General features: G+C 44.9%; 1 protein-coding gene across 1 annotated transcript; it reads right to left on the bottom strand.

Moving 5' to 3' along the window:
• Window positions 1-11,081: 11,081 nt before the first annotated feature.
• LOC139834325 (small ribosomal subunit protein uS3m-like) lies at window positions 11,082-15,952 on the bottom strand. The gene is made up of 4 exons (XM_071824808.1): window positions 15,752-15,952; window positions 15,184-15,378; window positions 14,431-14,778; window positions 11,082-13,016 (listed from the first exon to the last, which is right to left on the bottom strand). The coding sequence occupies exons 1-4, from the start codon at window positions 15,950-15,952 to the stop codon at window positions 11,304-11,306; spliced, it is 2,457 nt and encodes an 818-aa protein (XP_071680909.1). The 3' UTR covers window positions 11,082-11,303.
• Between the last annotated feature and the right edge of the window lie 3,408 nt (window positions 15,953-19,360).

Here is a 19,360-nt window from a genome sequence, read left to right as displayed (position 1 = left end):
GGTAGTGCCTCGCAGACAGAGAGGGGAATCACACTCACACTAGAGCCAAGATCACATAAAGCATGGAAACTTTTAGATCCTATCAAGCATGGAATACAGAAACTGCCTGGGTCATCTAACTTGGGAGGTAGCTTATTTTGAATGACTGCCTTTATTAGCGTTTCCTTTCCATGCATGCGTTCTTTCTCTCCTCCCCTCAGCCACACATCTTTTTCGTTCGCTCCCCTTTTTATTCTCTAAGGAACCCTCTCCTTAATGAGCGTAGATTGATGGAGATGGCTTTTGTACCGGTCAATCTTTATATCCTTTCTGGCATAGTTTTGTAAAAGATCGGCAGGTGATCCGTCCTTTCTCCTCTGCCGTGGTTCATGCATTCTTCCTTTTTGGAAAGCAGATAGGGATCGGGTGAATTAGAGAATAGACAGACGTCCGTTGGCATTTCAGCCTTTCTTCTCCTTTCAGGGCCTATCCGAAAGAGAATCCAGTACCTATTGGTCCTAAATATCAGAATAGGACGCGCAACAACGGAACAACAAGAGCAAGACCGCTCCAAACTAAATCACAGTAGAAGTTATGGCCACTCAGGCTGGACCAAAACAGCAAGCGGAAGGTCTCCGAAAGTCCTACATTAGCACCAAGCCATCCCCCAAGGGAGGGTATAACGGAGTGTGGGAAAATCCAGTTGCTAACGCTCCCGGCTGTGGGTTCTTCACAATTAGCAGGGCTTCTATTCTAGTACAGAAATCACCACTTGTTATGCCAGGGTCTCCTTTTTCGAGTTGGTTACTGAGATCTTCTTGTTGAGCAACGTTTTCCCGGCAATCTCAGCTTATTAGGGTGGCCTCTAACAGGTCGGGAGAGTACTCAAAATCTTGCTCATACGCCTCGCAAGATTGAACATCTGCGAAAGTCGTCTCGAAGCTCTGACTCTCGAGAGAAAGTCTTGCCTACCAGTGACTTATTTTACTGAATAAGAATGCCTACTGTACTAGCTCCTTTCTTGACTCCATTAACTCAGTTTACAGAAAGGAATCCGTCCAGTCCAGTAAGAAGGAATAGAGAAGAAGAAAGTCACTCATCAACTCCTACTTTGGTTATTGAGACTTGCCCGCGTATCTGACCTATGTGTACCTATTCCCTAGCCTAAGTAGCTTACCCACTGTCCTAATAACTGTCTGTCAATCCGGCAGCTTGCCCTACTGCCTATCGACGCTACTGTCCTAAGTCTCCTACTCATATACCCAAGGTCAAAGACTTTGCAGGGCAACAAACTTCTTTCGGAATTGCTTAACTGCGGAGAGCTAATATCGGGGAGTAGTAAGCCAGCCCACCACAAGATGAATGAGTGCTCCTCTCCTATGCCGACTTACTAGCCAGGTTGAGCCTTTGAGCCATAAGAGGAGGGAGAATCTTGTTGATTTTCCAGGGAATGATTATATGGATTTCAAGGAGGATATTGTTACCTTCATCAGATTGATTGATAACTGGTCGTCGATTGACAACTACTGCTTTTTCCAGTGAGAAAGGAAGGAGAAAGGGGATCTCAACAAGCCATGGATATAATATATATATAGCCTACAGCCGAGTCCACAAAGAAGACGGTTTCAAAGCTCGAAGAGCATATTTGTGAGGCTGATCCCTAAGTGCAGAGTTTCATGTGACGAACAACGAAACTCCATTTCTTCAAACACAACCCTGTGCCACCGACAAACGTTTGACTTTGACTGTGTTTTTTTTGGGCTATGAAGATTCTACTTATACCCAATGATGGAACATTTTGAAAATATGTTCAACGGGGATGGTAGTCTTAAGAAAGGCAAATTTAAGGCCTGTAGTTTTGAAGATCATCTCGCTAATCGAAAGATGAAGGATAGCGAACACTAGATGGCTAGTGGCCTTATGCAAACAAAGAAGAGGGATGCCTAACCAATTGATCCTAAAAGATCTTATTTGAGATAGGTCAGATTGGACTTAGTGGCCAACGTTAGGGATGGTAGAGTCAATATGGGATGTGGAATTCCAGGAAACGTTCTTATCCGCGCTCACTGATAATGTGAACCTGGTCCTTAGTTTCCTCCAACTGATTCCTGTTTTTTTGAGCCTTTTGAAGTCAGTCCTTAATAGCTCAAAATGCTTTGACTCTAAGGGTTACCTTGGTACCTTTATTCGGATATGCTTCTTTTCGGACAGGAGGGGCAGATTGACATTCAGGCAATGGCACATGGATTCTATTGAGAAGGGCTAGCTGCAACTGAATAGGCAATCAGCAGTGCGGCTTTGAGGCTCCAATTACAACCCTAGTAACCGGCTCCGCATCCGGTATTCCAAACAATAGAGCTCATTGACACGTAATTTAAGATTGAAGTAAGTACTTCATTGACAGTATAATGCTCCATTTTCCGAAATCTTGTAAATCCGGCACCGGTTGGCTTGACTTGGCTCTCTTTCTTGGACCAGAAACGTTGGCATAACTACCTCGTATAGATATTGCATTTGCCGCATCAAGCGTGTCTTCACTGTCTAAGCCGCTGTGTCATGCCTATGTTTTTCTAGATGGCTCTTCTTGCCAATGGACAGGTTGTCCTCTTTGCTAACCAGAGTATACCACGTTATAGCTTCACTGCTAGAACGAGACTCTCATCTAATCATGCATGATATTGCTTAAAAAGAATCGAGCCTCTGGCTGGTGGAACAGCGAAAAAACTAGAGTAGTATAGCACGAGTTGGATCGGCGTAAAGAACAAGACGAACGTGGTATTATCTCTATTAGGACGGTTATGAGGCTCTTCTCTTTTTTTTCTTTATTCAATATCTATTCTGAGTTTCTTATATTCTGCTAATTGTTATCTTGAATGTATCTTTATGCTTAATAGATAACTGGTGATGCTAGAGCTGTCAAGAAGGCATTGTTTGCAGTATCAACCATCATCTACAAATGCCCATCAAAAGAGACCATTTCTCTTTAAACTTCTGTCCCTCCAAGCATTGTACATCCTTCAGAGCTTCCTGTCTATCCTGCTAGTAACTTCTACTCAGTGTCAGATGCAGCTATACCTTCTGCACATCCAAATCTAGCTATCTTAGCAAAGGAAGTGGCATTCAAATCTACAGGTTTTTCTTCTTTAGCCTTTTCGCCCAACGTTGTCATTATTGACACGTTTTTGCGATCCCTGTTTTTGAGATCCTCAATGACTACCACCAGAAAGGGAATGTGACCACCATTCTTATTTTAGAAAAGTGTCTCCACTATAGCACTAACGATCCTAGACAGCAGAGAAAGCTTGATTGGAGCTAAGAACTATTTATAAAGGATCCCTTCCACTCTTGTGTGGAAAGATCTTTCTTCGTTCAGTCCAGTCTGATTTAAAACGTGTCGTCTACTATTATAGGGGCTGTCGTTAGGGTCACTCCTTCTTATGCCGGGAGATGGCAGTTATCTATATTTAAAAATAATAAAGAATATGGGTGTGATTGTCATCACAATGGAGTGATCGAGTAGGTTCCTCTCTATTTAGATAGACCCCATCAACATGGCCATTCCCTTCTCCTGGTAGCAAAAACCCATTAGAGGTTTGATTCTCAAAAGAAAACAGACCAGAAACTCGAAACTATTCCTACTCGCCAGGTGGCTTTATCAATTTTCGTTTCAAAATAGGCAAAAAAAGGGTGTCAAAAGTAGAAGTATCATATCTTCTTAAGGAGCCCAACTCTAGCTAGATAATAAGAGGATTAGGTTTTGGCAGGATGCGAGGTGCCAACTTATTAAGCACGAGAGTCGTAAGATCCCGGTTATAGAAGAAGAGTAGGCCAATCCCAATCTTAGGCTGCAACAAACAAGGAAATCGCAATCCAAAATCCCTATATACGATAGATTCCGGGCACCTTGCTACATGACACTTGTCTCGCATTGCATTACTGACTGCTTCTTCTTCTGATTTCTTTGCTTTGATGATGCCCTTGTCCCAAAGAGAGTTCTTCAGCTGAAGAGTACTTTGGCACCGGCACCCTAGAACAGAGTCGACTATGAACTTATTTATATAGGAAAGTTTATATAAAGCCCAAGGGTTAAGACGAAGGAAGGTATTGTTCTAGCTCTACCGACCTATTCTCATCAAAGAGAGGGTGGATGTAATGTTTTGCAACAGGAAGCGGAAGAAAGTAGATTTATGGCAGGTGCAACGCGTCCAACCTAATAATACGATGGCAAGCGAGGGTCACATTTCTTGAGTATCGGGCTGATTAACATAATAGAAATGAAAGATAGGGACGGCCTCTTTCTTAATGAATGGAATGTGCACACCGGGCTTTAACCAGACCTTATCTAGTACAGCGGGAAGGAAGAGAACTTAAAATAAGGGGATAGTCCAGGCCAAAGAGATTAGATTACACATGCGATTAGCGCACTGGTAATAAGAAAGATGAAGGAAAGGAATTGAAATGGGAAGGGCTTAGAAAGGCATTTATGAAACTAAGAAAGCATCACTCTGGCTTAGAGTCACCAACCATCGAACCATCTCCAGGTCACAGTCACCCACCAGGAAGGCATAGAGGCAAGACAGAAAGTAAAGACAGCAGAAATCGAACCTAGGAATAGTAAAATGATCATTCAAAGTAGACTTTTGTCATAGGGCAAAGGAGCTTAGAAGGGTGATGTAGGGAAGTTGTTCGGGATGAAATCACTTAGATAGAAGGATGTTGTATGACTATCCGATGACTTAATGCTTCCATTTTTGCTTTTGAAATGACGTAGGTGATGTGATAGACTCCGTCCTTCTTCCCATTTTAGATTGAGAAAGCGTCTGGCCCAAAGAGGTCTACAGTAGTGCCTTGCCTTGCGAGGTCGTAGACCCGGTAACCCATCGTTCGCCTAAGATCGAAAATGCGATGTCACTCTGAATTCAGTTCAGTCCATTTGTTTCACACATGCATGTCCAAAGAGATGGCGATGACAGTCTATCTCTGTCAAATCGAGATTGTATCCTTCGAATTCGAATATGGGCCAGCGCCCGGGTCGATAGTTGTAACCAATAGTATTTCAAGCTATAGATTTGTTGACACCTGCTTTTGCCGGTATATAAGTATAAGTACATAAGATAGTTCAGAGTCATCTCCGGCTAGTTCAGACTAAGATCTAGTTACTTAGTTTCCAGCTAGATCAGAGTAAGCATCTGCGCAATATGAGAAATCATCTATTCCCCGGGTAAACGAATAGCCTAACGTAGGCATGTTACGTGATCCCAATATACGAACATACATATCATTTATCCAATCCTATCTATCTGGGCTACGAAAGTGAACAGTATTCGTCCTCTGAGAACCCACTATAGCAACTCAAGATGCCTTCATCAAGATTTAATACGTCTCCCCGACAGCACCGAGCATCGGGTTGAGCCCGGTTTCCTTCTTTCTGAAAAGAGGTACTCCCTAATTCGCAACTCTTCTGTATGGAAATAGAGGTAGAGCCAAGTCAATGACTAGACATGAAATGACAAGCCTTGCCCAACCTAAGCGAAGATAACCTTATTCGTACCCAAGTCCAAGCCTGCCGATAAATCCCATCCTGATGTTTATCAATGCAACCCGCATCCTCCGGCACTCAAAGCATTTACTAGATGAGATTCTTTAGCCCCAAATAGGTTCATTGGCAATCGATTTTTCATGTTTTGATCCGAGATCAGACGAGAAGTCGCCTCTTTTGTCCTCAGTTTTGCACAAGCTTTGAGAGGCAAAGAGAAGTTAGCTAGAGTGAAGAAGCTGCAATACGTGTAGAGAGTTTTTAAAATGGGCTATCACCGAGAAAGAGGAGTTCTTCGTTGCATTTTCAGAGGTCTTTTGGGGAATTCGCACGGCCCAGATGAGTAGTTCCCTACTTATGGTGCTGGGAATAAAGCTATCATGCTTCCACTTCTGAGTGGATCAATATGGGTTCACTTTCATGCCTCAGGTTCCTTCCTTGCAGGTGAGGATGTGGACTAAACTCTCTCCTATGTGTCCTATCATTTTGTTGCGGAGAAGAGAAGTCTGCATTGGTGGCCTGTACCCTGCTGAACCAGGAGGAAGTGTGCTAATGACTCCATGCTCAGGAGAATTCCTTGGATTTCCTTTCCTTGCTTTGGAGTTGGAGTTCAAGCACGGCACCTTTCGAATCGAACACTGGAATCATCTGAAACAGGTTCATGAACCCCACTTTTGGGGGCTTAATCCGCCGTTCCTACTCTTTTGAAGGTCTCCGGCCATAAATCCACGTAAAAGCTGTTTTTCAATAGTGAATGGATGCTATCCTGACCTTTTGATTGGTCCTCGGCCTGTTGCTAAGAAGGAAAGGAACGAACTCTCCTCTCTTGCTTGTAAGCAGGAAAACTAGTCCAGAAAGAAAAGCTCTTTTGAAACCAAGTCCCGTAGCAGCTGTCGGGTAGGTCTAAGTTGGAGCAGTTTGGTAATTCCTTTCGCTGGGCTTTTGAAAACAAGTACTCGAGATGGGTAAGCAGGAGCGAGATCCTTAATATGTGAGAATGACTGGACTGGAGACATATCAACGAGGATCTTGGATTCCTTTAGACCCGGATACATATACACCAAGCTAACAAATAATGATTGGCAGAACGGCTTAAAATAACCGAGCATCTAGATTCTCTTACCCCAGACTTATCCGTAGCCTTTTCCTTTGATTGGAATTCTGGATATCATAGCTTGGTTGTTACCTTTCTCTTTCCTTATCTTTACGGGCTAGTATACATCCTATGAGGAAGGTATCCGGTTAGCTGGTTTTGAGCTTGGGAAGAAGGTTTGATAAGAGAAGACAACTAAACAGATACTAGCTGGGTAGGACTGGTCAGCTGCTCTTTCATGAACATAGGAAAGTCGTACTCGTTGGAGAGTGTCAGCTTTACAGGTTCTCCGGTTTAGTGATTCATAGCTTCTCTATATCAGCATTCCAGTTTGTTAGCCAGGGACGGTTTGAGATGGTTCCACAGGTCTAAGGAAAGTGAGTCTATCTCCTCTCCTAGAATAGAACTTCCTTTACCGGATGTTTAAGTCGAGGTGACTGGCTAGAGGGCAGTGCTTCTTTCTCCTTCCTCGATCCAATAGAATCAAGCTAGGAACCAAGGTGATTGACCCCAGTCTCTGTTTCTCAAATTGATGTAGAATGAATGATCCAGCGAACACACATTCGCCCCTATAAACATTAGTCAGTAGTCAGTGCATATTTCCAGATCTGGATAGCTTGCCTTGAACAACTGACTTAACTTAAAACGAGTCCTGCCCAGATCCTGACCCGATAGAGAAAAAGGCGAGTGGACTAGACTAGCTTCTTCTTCTGTAAAAGTGCCAGGTATGAATCTCTCAACTAGACTCAAAGACACCACTGCAACCTGTGACCAGCTAACATTTCCTTCCTCTCCTTACGCTTACGTCGAGCGACTTTGTTTTCCTTCCTCGAGAAAAGCACTTCAGAAACCGGAGCTGAGCCTTTAGGAGCAATTTTGACAACATCGGAACTTATTAGACAAACACGAGCTGTAACGCACTTTATCCTGATCAGCGTCGAGACAAAGTCTTCTTAGTCTTCCGCTTGAGCCATGTTCATCTGACTAGGTACTGGAAGTAGTATTCACAACTCGGTATCTTATTGGTAGCTCCTCTCACTCGGAACAGAACTTCAAGTATTTGTGGAACATCTCTATAGCTTGGGTTGGTTTGGCCACCTCTCTTGCTTCCTTAGAAAGAAAGCTTCAAACAGCACCCTTTCGCCTCAGCCCACAATAAATTACGTAGCGTAGAGTTAATTTCGTGTTGCCAAACCTGTTGGAGAAAGTGAAGTAAGATTTGGATAATCGGGAATAGGGTAGACTTCATAGGAGGATTTCCCTAGAAGGTCTGAGTTTGCACCTCTAATTCCATTGATCTAATTCGCAAGTAGAAGTTGGCGGGGAAGTAGCAATTGGATTCCTAGGGTAATTTCCTATTTCCATCATCAAATGTCAGCGGTGTCGATGATCACCTAGCTCTTGTTCGAACCAATTGAACTATACTTAAATTAGCAATGGGACGTTTCCCTTCCTTCGATTCTTTCCTCTACGGGATTCAAATCCTATTCCTATCGATTTAGCGGCAAAGGAACAATCCTTTTTGCGCAATACGAACAGCGAGTACTACGATTCAATTATTTCCTAGCGTACGAGAATAGTTTAATGGTTCTCTTTCTCCTCCCCGGAATGGTGGGCTGGCTTGGTCGTTCGTATCTTTTCGAACTTCCCCCGGAATTTATCAAGCTACTCTCTCTTATCTTTTTCTAAAAACTAGAACTCAATCGCTTGCTTCCCGTAAAGAACAACAGCTTTGATCGGCTTCAGCCGAACCGAAACTGCTATCTCTAAAAACAAGATCTGTATCTGCTTCCCCGAAAGAAGACCCGTTGCACGTCGGGCTCCTCCAAAAGGTTGAACCCTCGTTTCACTCCAAGAAAAACAAACAAGTTATATCTCTCAAACCGGATCCGTAAAGGCAAACCATATCTGCTAGCTTGGCTGGCTCTGCTCTTCTGAGTCTTGGATACCTCGAGTCCGATCTCGGTATCCGCTATGTCCACCCTCCTGTTCCGACAAGAAAACCTATTCCTCAAAAGGATCGTATTCCTAGAGCGCCTTAACTTTAATCAGCTGAGAACAAGCAACGGATTGAGCGCAACTAGCGCGAAAGCCGTTGCGCGTGCCGTAACGCGCAGTAGTTTGCACTTTGTGCCGAGCTATGTGCCTATGGCTGACTCTTAGGAAAACAAGCAAGTGAAAGAAGCCCACATACCCACTCTTCTTTCCCCCCACCCAACTAGTAGGCGGGGGCCTCGTTGTCGCCTTTGGCGGAAACCACTTTTGCTTCCGGGAACAGATAGCTTGCTGCCCAAGTCTACCCTACCTCCCAAAAGCAAGCCCTATCGTAAAATAACCTATCAACTCTACCCGGGGGGATCCCTTATCCCCGTTGAGTATTCCCGTCTTCTCCAACAGCTCCTCCTATTCAGGGGTCTTCCCTCCGCCGCGCTCACGGCTGATGCGACTTTGGTTCTCCCGAATAGCATTGAGCATGGATCGGGCCACGGGGGCATCCTCAGGAGTTTCTTTTGGAAGAAGCCCAAAAAAAAGCAAAAAAGGAACATAACCTCCGAGACTATGAAGAGAATAGAACCATATCGAGGTCCTAATTGTACAGCTTTTGTATGATGCCCTTCCAACGTGGATTCACGTAGAACATCCCGCCACCATACGAACATGGTATAAAGGAGAAATAGTAGGACCAAACCGACAGTCAGCAGCATAGACAAGGATAGATTTGTGAATGATAAATCAAACTGGCCCATATATAATTAAACGCACTCAGATACCATTTTCCAGACCGACACTAATACCCCCTTCACTTCTGGGCTTGCGCTCCCAGTATACAAAATACAGAAAGTGCTCACAACCAGACCCGTGACGACCACCCATTTGGTACGCGTCCCCGGGCAACATCCCTCTTGAGGCGGTGCTTGGACGGGGTGCACCGGCGGTGCTTGGACGGGGTGCACCGGCGGTGTTTGTTGTATAATTATTGATACCCCCCCGGGATTCGTGTTCGGGAGGATGTTTGACGAAACTAAAGTCACGGTGTCTCCCGCCACTGGTATGGCGCTAGCTAAGCTTGTAATAACTGTTGCTCCCCAAAAGCTCATCTGACCCCAAGGCAGTATGTATCCTATAAACGCGCGTCTGAGAAAGACGCCTTTCCTTTTTACTAAAAATAATCGTACAATGAGAAGCATACTTGCCCCATTAGCATGCATATAACGGAGCAACCAGCCCCCTTCAACATCTCTCATAATGTGTTCTACGCTGTTGAAAGCTAGATCCAGATGCATAGCTAAAAAAACGCCAGTCACTACTATCTGAATGACTAAACAAATACCTGCTAACGAACCCCACCAATAACTAAGATTGCTCGGGGTTGGATAATCTATTAAATGCTGGTTAAGTGTGGAGTATATAGGTTGTTTAAGAAGAGAGAATCGTTGGTTCCTTATAGTCATTTCTCTTTTCTATCGTGACAACTCCTCTTCCCCCTTTATTTACCCCCTTGCCTTGATGGAAATTGGCTTCGCTGCGCCCTGAATAATAAAAAAGCTGCATGAGAAGATTCATCCCATTTTGGCGAGAGGGAGGCAGCGAATCACCTGGGCTACGGATTTGTCGGTTAGTTGATTCTCGAAATAAGGTCATTCGGAAAAAAAAACTGCCCTTTTCAAAAGAACGTCGATTTCCATCTCAACAAAGAAAGAACTCCAAATAAATGAAAGCAAGATTGCTTGTTGTCCTATTGCCTGCCTTGTGGAGCTTTGGAAAGGAGAGAATTTGAATAAAGTAACTCTCGGAAACTCCTATTGGACGAGAGAGAGTCAATATGATATTGGCGTGGGTTCTACCAACGAAACGCAGAAGTTTTGGATTGGTCTTTATCATTCGGAACCCTCTCCGTATTAGTAAGCGGGCCCACACCTTTGTAACCCAAGGACCGACGAACAGAAATTGAAACAACGCAACCGCACTATCTATTTACGAGAATTTGATTGCTGACAACATCACGCTTCTCTTTCTTATTCTTATTTATATAACTTTCACTTTACCGGGCCGGAAAAGTGACACCGTCACGTCTCAGGGTCGTATGCCTGGAACAAGAAGGGTCGTCGTACAATTTCGGCGATTACAAAAAAGAAGGAGGCGAGCTCCCTATCCCTCTTTGTTTTTCCACTTCCCTCGTTCAGGAACAAACACTTCGCCAAATTCTTTTGAGTCCCGGCCCGGTTTTTCCCCACTAACCAATTACGTTACGACCACTGAACAAACTTGGTTGACGAACATGGTTTATGCGCCGCTAATCTAGCGGCTTGTCGAGCATTTGACAAACTCACACCATCCATTTCAAATGGGATTTGTCCCGTGGACACACGAGCAATCCAACCCGTAGGATTTCCTTTTCCTCTTCCCATTCGAACTTCTGCAGGTTTCCCCGTAATAGGAAGATCTGCGAGAACTCTTACCCATATCTTACAATTTCTTCGGAATTGTCCGCTCATAGCACGATGGAATTGTCCGATTGTAGCCCGACGCGCTGCTTCAATGGCTCGATATGAAAGACGACCAGCTCTACAACTTTTGGTGCCATATCTTCCAAAACCAAGTTGTGTACCATCCGGTTCGCGACCCCTACTACATCTGCATTTAAAATATTTACTATATTTCGTACGTTTCGGATATAGCACGTCCCTTCTTATTTTAACTATATGAGATCCGCACTTTGACACCTGAAATTCCGTTACGAGTAGATACTTCCGCAGGAGCATAATCGATTTTCTGGTTAAATACATTACAAGATGTTTTTCCATACTTTCCGCATTCAGTTCTAGCTATTTCCGCACCCCCTAATCGACCAGAACAACAAATACGTATCCCCTCCACCCCTTTTGGCATTTTTAATGGAATATCCTTCACTATTTTACTAAAAATGGAACGAAATGAGATTGGATTGTTCCTCAGTTGAAAAGAGATGTCTTGAGCAATCAGAGAAGCACTTTGATAAACAGATTTGATCTTTACCGACTCAATTAAGGTATTAGTGTTTGTTCTATTAGACAAAAAAGATCGCATTTTTTGCACTTCGTTCAAATAAGAGTTGTACCTGTACGGAATTCTCTTCTTTCTCAGTATGATCTCTATCATCATCTCTATTCCCTTTATCAATTTTCCTATCCTACCTAGGTCTATGAATTTATCTATCAATTCCATTATCTTATCCTTACCCATGAGGTTCCTACATTTGATCCTAAATTGAGCTAGGAGTTGTATCCGGGCATACGCAAAAAAGGGTTTATTATACACCCCAACCCCATCCTTTTTAAAAAGGAAGGCAGCACCGAAGAAAGGAATGAGCCATTTGGTTTTTGTTGTTCCCGCGAAGCGAAGATCATTCGCTTGGCGAATGAAGTGGATCAACCTCTTTTTGGCTCGGGCCAAACATTTTTTATCGCCGGTAGAGCTTTCTACAAAAAAAGCGATGCGAGAGCGTATTCTCTTATCTAAGCTTCCTCCCTTCGCTCTCCCCATCGTAGATGGTTCAGCCACACCCGGTGCCACGAAATGATTGAGAACTAGGACGGGGTTGAAATGCATTTTATTCTTAGTATTAAAAAAGTATTGCATGACCGAATAATTCAAGGAGGGGCGCACAGCGGGGAGGGTCCTTTTTAGTAGATGACTCGTCGGGCCGTCAGAGTGGGACTTTTTTATTTGTTTCATTATTTTTAAATAATTTCCGAAAAGGCCGAAAGGGAAAGGTTTGTCATTTAAAAAAACCTTGGCGTATTGAGGAGGAAGACGCTTGAAGGCCCCGCTCACCTGAAGTGATTTATAAAAATGATTCTTTCTCGATGGTGATCGGTCATGGTATCCATAACGTTGCATCTTTTTCGGCCAAATCCGGATTTCGTTTTGCTTCTCCCGGTCGATCGACTCGACTCTTTTCCCTGCCCCCCGGCCTCTCACTTCGTTTCGTTCTTCCTCTGTACCCTCGCTTGAATGAAGACACCCGATCCCGATCGGCCCGACTTTCCCAAATGCAAATGTCGACCACCAGCCCTTTTCCTTTAGTACGGGTATTGATTTCTTGTTTTTTTTTTGTTGTTTTAGTCGTGGTGATCGCCCGGGAAGAAAGAAATGAATGAATGTCCTTTTGGGAAAATGTAGAATAATACACCTACCGAGACGAAAGCCAAAGGCGAGTTTCGTAGGTGGACGTATCGAACTGAAATAAGATCTAAGATTGACATCTTGATACAATGATTTACCTAAATAATAAATTGAGTCAATGGTGACAGAGCCGAGGAAACGGATGCGCGAAAGCCGTTGCGCTTGTTTGTGGCGCAGCCGTTTTCTTGCTGGAAGAAGAGCCGCTTCTTTTTTGCGGCGGGGGCTTCCATTCACCAGCGCAGACTACATACACGTGCTCTCCGAACCGTGCTAGATAGTCACCCATCACACGGCTCTCAAACCCAACCTGTGGTGGATCCCGGGGGACAAAGCAAAGTCAAAGCGCTTGATCCTTTGCCCCCGCTGCTGCGGATCAAGCAGCAACGCAGCTCGTGATAAGCTTAGCTTAAGCCGCTAACGTTCGGTGAATAAAAAAGAAAGATGGGTTTTTAGCTCCTTCCCTTCCACTGCATAGCAGCGCTATCAGGTACTACGAGCCCTCTGCCCCACGCATCTAAGCAGCTCGCGTGGTTCACCGGTTCCACCGAAAACTCTCATTTGTTGAAGCGGAGCATAGTGCGGCGCCGAGGGAGAAAGGTCTCTTTTTTTCGATTTATTCACTGATCTGAAATGAAACTTAGCACCTGTTTTTTTCACAAGCAGAATCAGTCTATCCGAACCGCAGACGCACTTTTCATCAGATCAGTGACGGCCTCTCCAGCGGAGCTGGGCGCCGGGCCCTGGATGCGCTAGCGATCGGCACATTAGGGGAGTACTTGCCCGGGTTTCTCGGCCTGGTATCCTTATCCTCGCGTTCATGATATCTACATTCAACTGTGCCCCGGAGACACGGTCGAAGCACGCCCGCCCCGTGTGCTTCACGACATGCTCTGGTCCCGGGTTTCTTCCTGTGGTCTTCTAGCGTTAGAAGAAGTCGTGTCCGTACCGGACATCTGCAACGTCCTCTCACGCCTTTTTAGTTTTTAACAAAGAAAGATCAGGAAAAGACGGACCGAACCCATTCGGTGATTTTCGCGGTCGCCCTCACTGAACCAACTTGAATCTGAACTACGATTCAGATCAAGTCTTACCGAAATTGGATTTCCTTTTCGTGCCATATGCCAATGTCATAGGAATTTACTTTTGCCCCTTTCTGCCCTTTCCTCTATTTGTTCGATAGGGTCCTCGTTCTATTAGAATTCAAAACCCATTGTCGTCCACAGTTTCCTTGTCGACGCGAAGGGGCAAGCAGCCCCCCCAAGTCTGAGATCAGTATCATTGGATACCGCGGTTGTGGCTTGAAGGCCGCATGCAAGTTCTTCAATATTTAGAGAGATAGTATGTGTTAGTACGAGATCGCGCTATCAACTTATTTCATTTTTCTCAATGATTAGGTATCAATTGTCCTTAGGAACCGTACATGCACCTTTGTTTGGATGCCGATCGAATATTGTTACAATACGAAATACTTGAAGGCCACACGCAATTGACTCACCTACATTTTATGCTCCCACCCTTTTGTAGACTCTGCCACTTATTAAATAGGGCTCTGGGAAAGTGCTCACATCAACAACAAGGAAGGAGCTTCTCGATGGGTTAGAGCGTTTGCGATACAATGTATCTGCTTTTTTTTTAGGATCTTCCACACTTATATTACATCACCAAAGTTTGTGGAATACACAACGCCCTCAGGCGGCGATAACAGCCACACATGCCTTCCAACATTGGCATAAATGGAACTCTTGGCAAGGTTATGTGCGTCGGTGTTGGACCTCCTTCCTTCATGGACGAGCTCAAAGGATTGGAACGCAGCGCCTCTCGCTTTGATCTCCTGAACAATGTGGCCATAAGGTCCCATTCCTTCTTCTCTCAAGCTCCTGACAACCCCCAAGCAGTCGGTCGCCAGTCTAATATGACGCAGCAACAGATCATCGCTGGCAAGCGCCAGCCCCTCTCTGCATGCCATGGCCTCCAGGGATTCTGGGTCGGTCACGTCTTCCACACTCTGTCTTTAAGGTATTTTAAAGCTCCATTAGTCGAGTTGCCCACATCGGATGGCATTCCTAGATACTTTTCGTTCAGCGACTCATTATGGACATTTAGAATTCCCGTGATTTCCTCACGTACATTATTCTGGCAGCCCTTAGCAAAAAGAATTGAGGACTTGTCCAGATTTACCTGCTGTCCCGAGGCACGGCAGTAAACTTGCAACACATCCTTTACCTCCTGAGCACTCTCCCTATTCGCCCTAAAAAACAGCAGGCTGTCTCTGCAAAGAGAAGGTGGTTCACCGACGGAGCTGACGGTGCCACCAAAATACCCTGAAGTGTTGATGAATGGTTTCTATGTTTCAAGAGGCACGAAAGGCCCTCTGCTGCCAACAGGAAGAGATAGGGAGAGATTGGATCACCCTGCCTATAGATGGGTAGGTGCCCCTGGATGGCTTGAAACTTTCCAGGCGGTCACCATTGAACAGAACTGAGAAAGAGACGGTGGACACCAGGCGCATCACCATCTCCACCCATATACGATGGAAGCCTAACTTGAGCATGATAGCTCGGAGATAGTCCCACTCCAGACGGTCATAAGCCTTCCTCATATCCAACTTGAATGCGCAAAACCTCGTTGAAGTCACAGTCACCACAACCAAGGAAGCGAAGAATCCGCCTTTAAGTGCCTCATCATCTCCCAAGTCTTGTAACGAAGGCTTCTGTTTGCTTCACCGTACCAACAGGTTAGCCTCCAAATGTCTTCATGAACCTCCATGCCAATGTGCTACTTAGATAAATTCCTCATGTTTAGCTTAAGAGGGTTCCTCCAGTAAACACGGAGACCTCCACTACGACCACAGCTTCCCACACCAAAAGCGTGATCAAACCCCAAAGTAGCCGCCAAGCCTTCCACTCGATACTTTGTTTGCTATTTGAGTCTCCACCAAGCAAAGAATCGACGGCGCACACTCCTTCGCGAGATCGCACTGAAGGTCTACCCCCTGGTGTCAGCCCTTCTTCGAACTGATCAACAATGTCTGCCACCTTCATCTGGAATTGCACCGTAAACGGGTTCGCGCCGAGGATGCGGAACCTAATGTCGCGAGCCAAGGACCATGCAGCACGCATGTCGTCGAAGAAGGCCGACTGGCTAAATCCTTTCGACGTGTGCACCTTCACAACCGCCATCCACTGCGTATTCTCTTCCACGCTAGGCACCTCCTCTTCCCAGATCAGATCATCGAAGTCCTCGCATGAAAGAATGCCGTGTTCCTGTCCCCTTCCTTTAGGCAATCCACTCTACTTCGTTGTTTAGCCAAGATTTCCTCTCTAAGGAGGAGCTCGGCAATGAATTTGTTTGGCTAGCGTCCGCTCACGATCACTCCCAGGCAGGCAAACAATCGATTTACCATTTTCTGATCCAAGATCTGGGCACAACATACTTACTAATAGATGAAGATGAATGCGTGTCTTTTTATTCTTCCAGTGTCTAAGTAAAGTATTCATTCTATATTCTTTGGCTAGGTAGCATAAAACATAAAGGAGTCTAGGTTCGGGACTCCTAACCTTATCGATAGTGGACATAGTAGTGGACCTTGGCGCAAGCCTTAGTAAGTCGTCTCGCAGGCGTACTCGGTACTCGAAAGTAAATGCTGCTAGCTAATCCATAAGCACGAAAAGAGGGGAGCCCGACTCAAGGTTCACACGGAAAAGGTAGAGTAGAATCGCACACTTGTCTTTAATTGCCTATTGGGTCGCTTCGCTTGCTATACGCTAAACGCTAACTCGACTTGCAACTTTCCTTTCCACAAGAAGTGCCAGTATCGAAGCAAAGGAGCCGGGTTTCCCTTTTTACCAAAAGGAGATTGTGATTGAACAATAGAGCGAGGGGATCGTTTTCTCAAAAGCAAAAGAAAGATTGGAGTCATCGACGTAATTCAAGGCATGGAAGTGTGTCTCTTCGCCATAGGCTGGCTATCAAGTTTGATAAAATCGAGCTTCAAGATGCCATTGTCTATCTTCGAATATTTATTAATTACGACTTTATTAGCGCTTACTATAGACGAAATTCCTAATTTGGTCACTTGGCTCATTCGAAAGGAAAAAGACACTAGGGTCAAACAAGCGATTCGCAAATGAAACTATCTAATCGATCATCAGAGAAGCGAAGAATTGAAGAAGTCACTGCTAACACATTAAATCCAACTCGGTCTTCAAAAACAGTATCTTTGGATCCGAGCTCCACTTCGGGATTAGTGGAAGAAACCGGCTCAATGAAGTTCTCGAAATCAGTATGGGAGGAGTATGGAAGCCGTGCAACTGGACCCACGGGAACCGGAAACTAGTGGGCTTCACCTCTTTCCTAAAATTAGTACTCGCACTAGAGAGGAGAAGCATGAGACGGGCCGCCTACCAGTTGTCTTATCATCGGGTTTCGGTACATTAGGGATTTGAGAGCTCTATGTGTCCAGAAAAAGGAACCTACCAAGATAGAAGCCAAGTGTAAGTGTCATGGCAACCCAAACACGAAGTGGGAATTATCAGGAGCTTGTCGTTGAGGAGGCAGTAGCCCCTCCTCTAAAGAGCTAGAAAATAGTGGTGAGTGTGTGCCTTCTGCCTGTGAGGTTTCTCTTCACTCTTCAACTTCACTTATATATAAAGATAAAGTGGCTCTCATATGTGTGGATGTAGGGCCGTGGAGCTTCTCTGTCTATTTATGTTGGGGAATCTGTTAGCTCCCATGGGTTTCATCCTTGGATAAGTCTGTTATCAAGAGGCAGACAGCATAACCATTCTTCAAAGGTAATATGAATTGGCTCTTTCTCTTGGCCATGCAAAAGAGTGAACTATTCCTATGTACAATCCACTTAAGAATGTGTCACAACTTAAATAGGAGCTTCTTGCCCGGGTCAGACGGTATCTACGCTATCTGCAGGTGTGGTTGACTTGCTAAGCTATTGATAGCGGAATCATCACACCCATCCCTCCCGGTGCTTCCTTATAGCAACCTCGGGTCTTAAACAGAACTTAACGAATGAATAATAAACTAGGGAGAAGCCCACCCGTGCAAGAGAAAAAGCAAAAATGACCTGATACCAAAAAGGGGAAAAACCCATCCTCCAAAGTAGTGAAGTGAGCCAGTACAATAAGACAATAGGTCTCATGGGCCAAGCCTGCTATCAGGCAGTGAGTGGGAATCAATCCTGAAAGAGAGAAGGTCTAGTGCTCTCAGAAAATATTGGATTCGCCGAAAAATTGGCTTTATCAGACCAATCCATGTTCAGAAGCCTTCCATCAAAAGTCAGTGGTCTAGGCCGCTTTCCTTGACTTTGAGTTGGATCTCATTCTTCTTCCCGGCACAAAAAGAGGGTAGACCGAGACACATGGGTTCTTTTGCTTCCTTCAAAGAACTCGTCTTTGAGCCTCTAAAAAGAAGGGCATAGTATCCCAGCCACCTAGACCACCTAAAAGGAAGGAATTGGTCTTTGGCTTTGAGTGATCCAATCATTGGTGAATGGGTTCAGTAAGGTAGAAGGAAAGGGCCCCTCCCGACCTGGGAAATTCACAGCAGGAAAGACTGGCGCCGATCAGCGAAAGCGAACCCTTCAGTACATCGCGTTCAGCCCTCCCTCAAAATCCCATTTGTTTTATTGAGGAATCACTCTTGATCCGGCTCTTCTCCGTCTATAACTCAAAGTCCATCTGTCTCTCATGGAAGCGCTTTAGAGTGCCTAGAAGATCCAGCAAACGGGGGTGCCAATGCTGTCCCAAGACCAGATCACGGTAGGTAGCTGCTTTAAAGAGGTTGGGAGACAGACTGGTGAACAATCTTCTTCTTGTTTTCTCCGACCTAGAGCACTCTTTTTTTTTCAATCGTACGAAGAAACTCCGTGAAAAACCCAGCTATCACTCCTATGAGACGGCTAACTCCCAACTCCCGATACATTCTTTAGAGTTGACCAAAGGACTCGTTGGTTTGGACATAGTTTCTTTGTTCCTGTGTTTCTGTTTTGCTCTCCCCCTTTTTTTTCACTTAGTTTAGTTGGAATGGAAAGAGAACTTCCTTCAGCCTTTTTGTTGCCTGGTTCGGTCTCTCTGAGTGGAATAAGTGGGTCCTTCTTCTTTTTCCTGACTGATGAAGGTCGAATCAAGCGGAGTCTGGATTCCTATGTTCGTACCAACTCAAATGATTGATGAATTGGATCTTGAGTATAGTATGCTCACTTCGCTACTCAGCAAGGGTGAAAGAATGACAAAGAGACTGACATCGCAGAGGATGGGAAGGACCCAATCGCCTGCCTCTTTCTTGGTCCACCCCCCCTGGTGGGTACTTTATAGCTCACAACACGAGATAGGCAGATATGTGACATAGTCTCATTGCTTTCATTGACAACAAGACTCTCTTCCTGATTGGGATTGGTCTGTGCAGGATCTCCTTCCCTAGGAGACTCTTGCTTCCCTTTGAAAGAGGCAGACCCCTACTTCAATTGTCATCTGACGACTCTTCCCCAGCTGTGGACTCAGACCTCTCACAACAAAAAAAAGCAAATCAAAATCAAACGAATCCGAATATAACCAATCTATCGCCTTTGATGA

Source organism: Lolium perenne, unplaced genomic scaffold, assembly GCF_019359855.2.
Source record: "Lolium perenne isolate Kyuss_39 unplaced genomic scaffold, Kyuss_2.0 unplaced35, whole genome shotgun sequence".
Lineage (NCBI taxonomy): Eukaryota > Viridiplantae > Streptophyta > Magnoliopsida > Poales > Poaceae > Lolium > Lolium perenne.
Note: the sequence above shows the minus strand (reverse complement) of the source record. Positions and strands in the feature narration are given on the sequence as shown.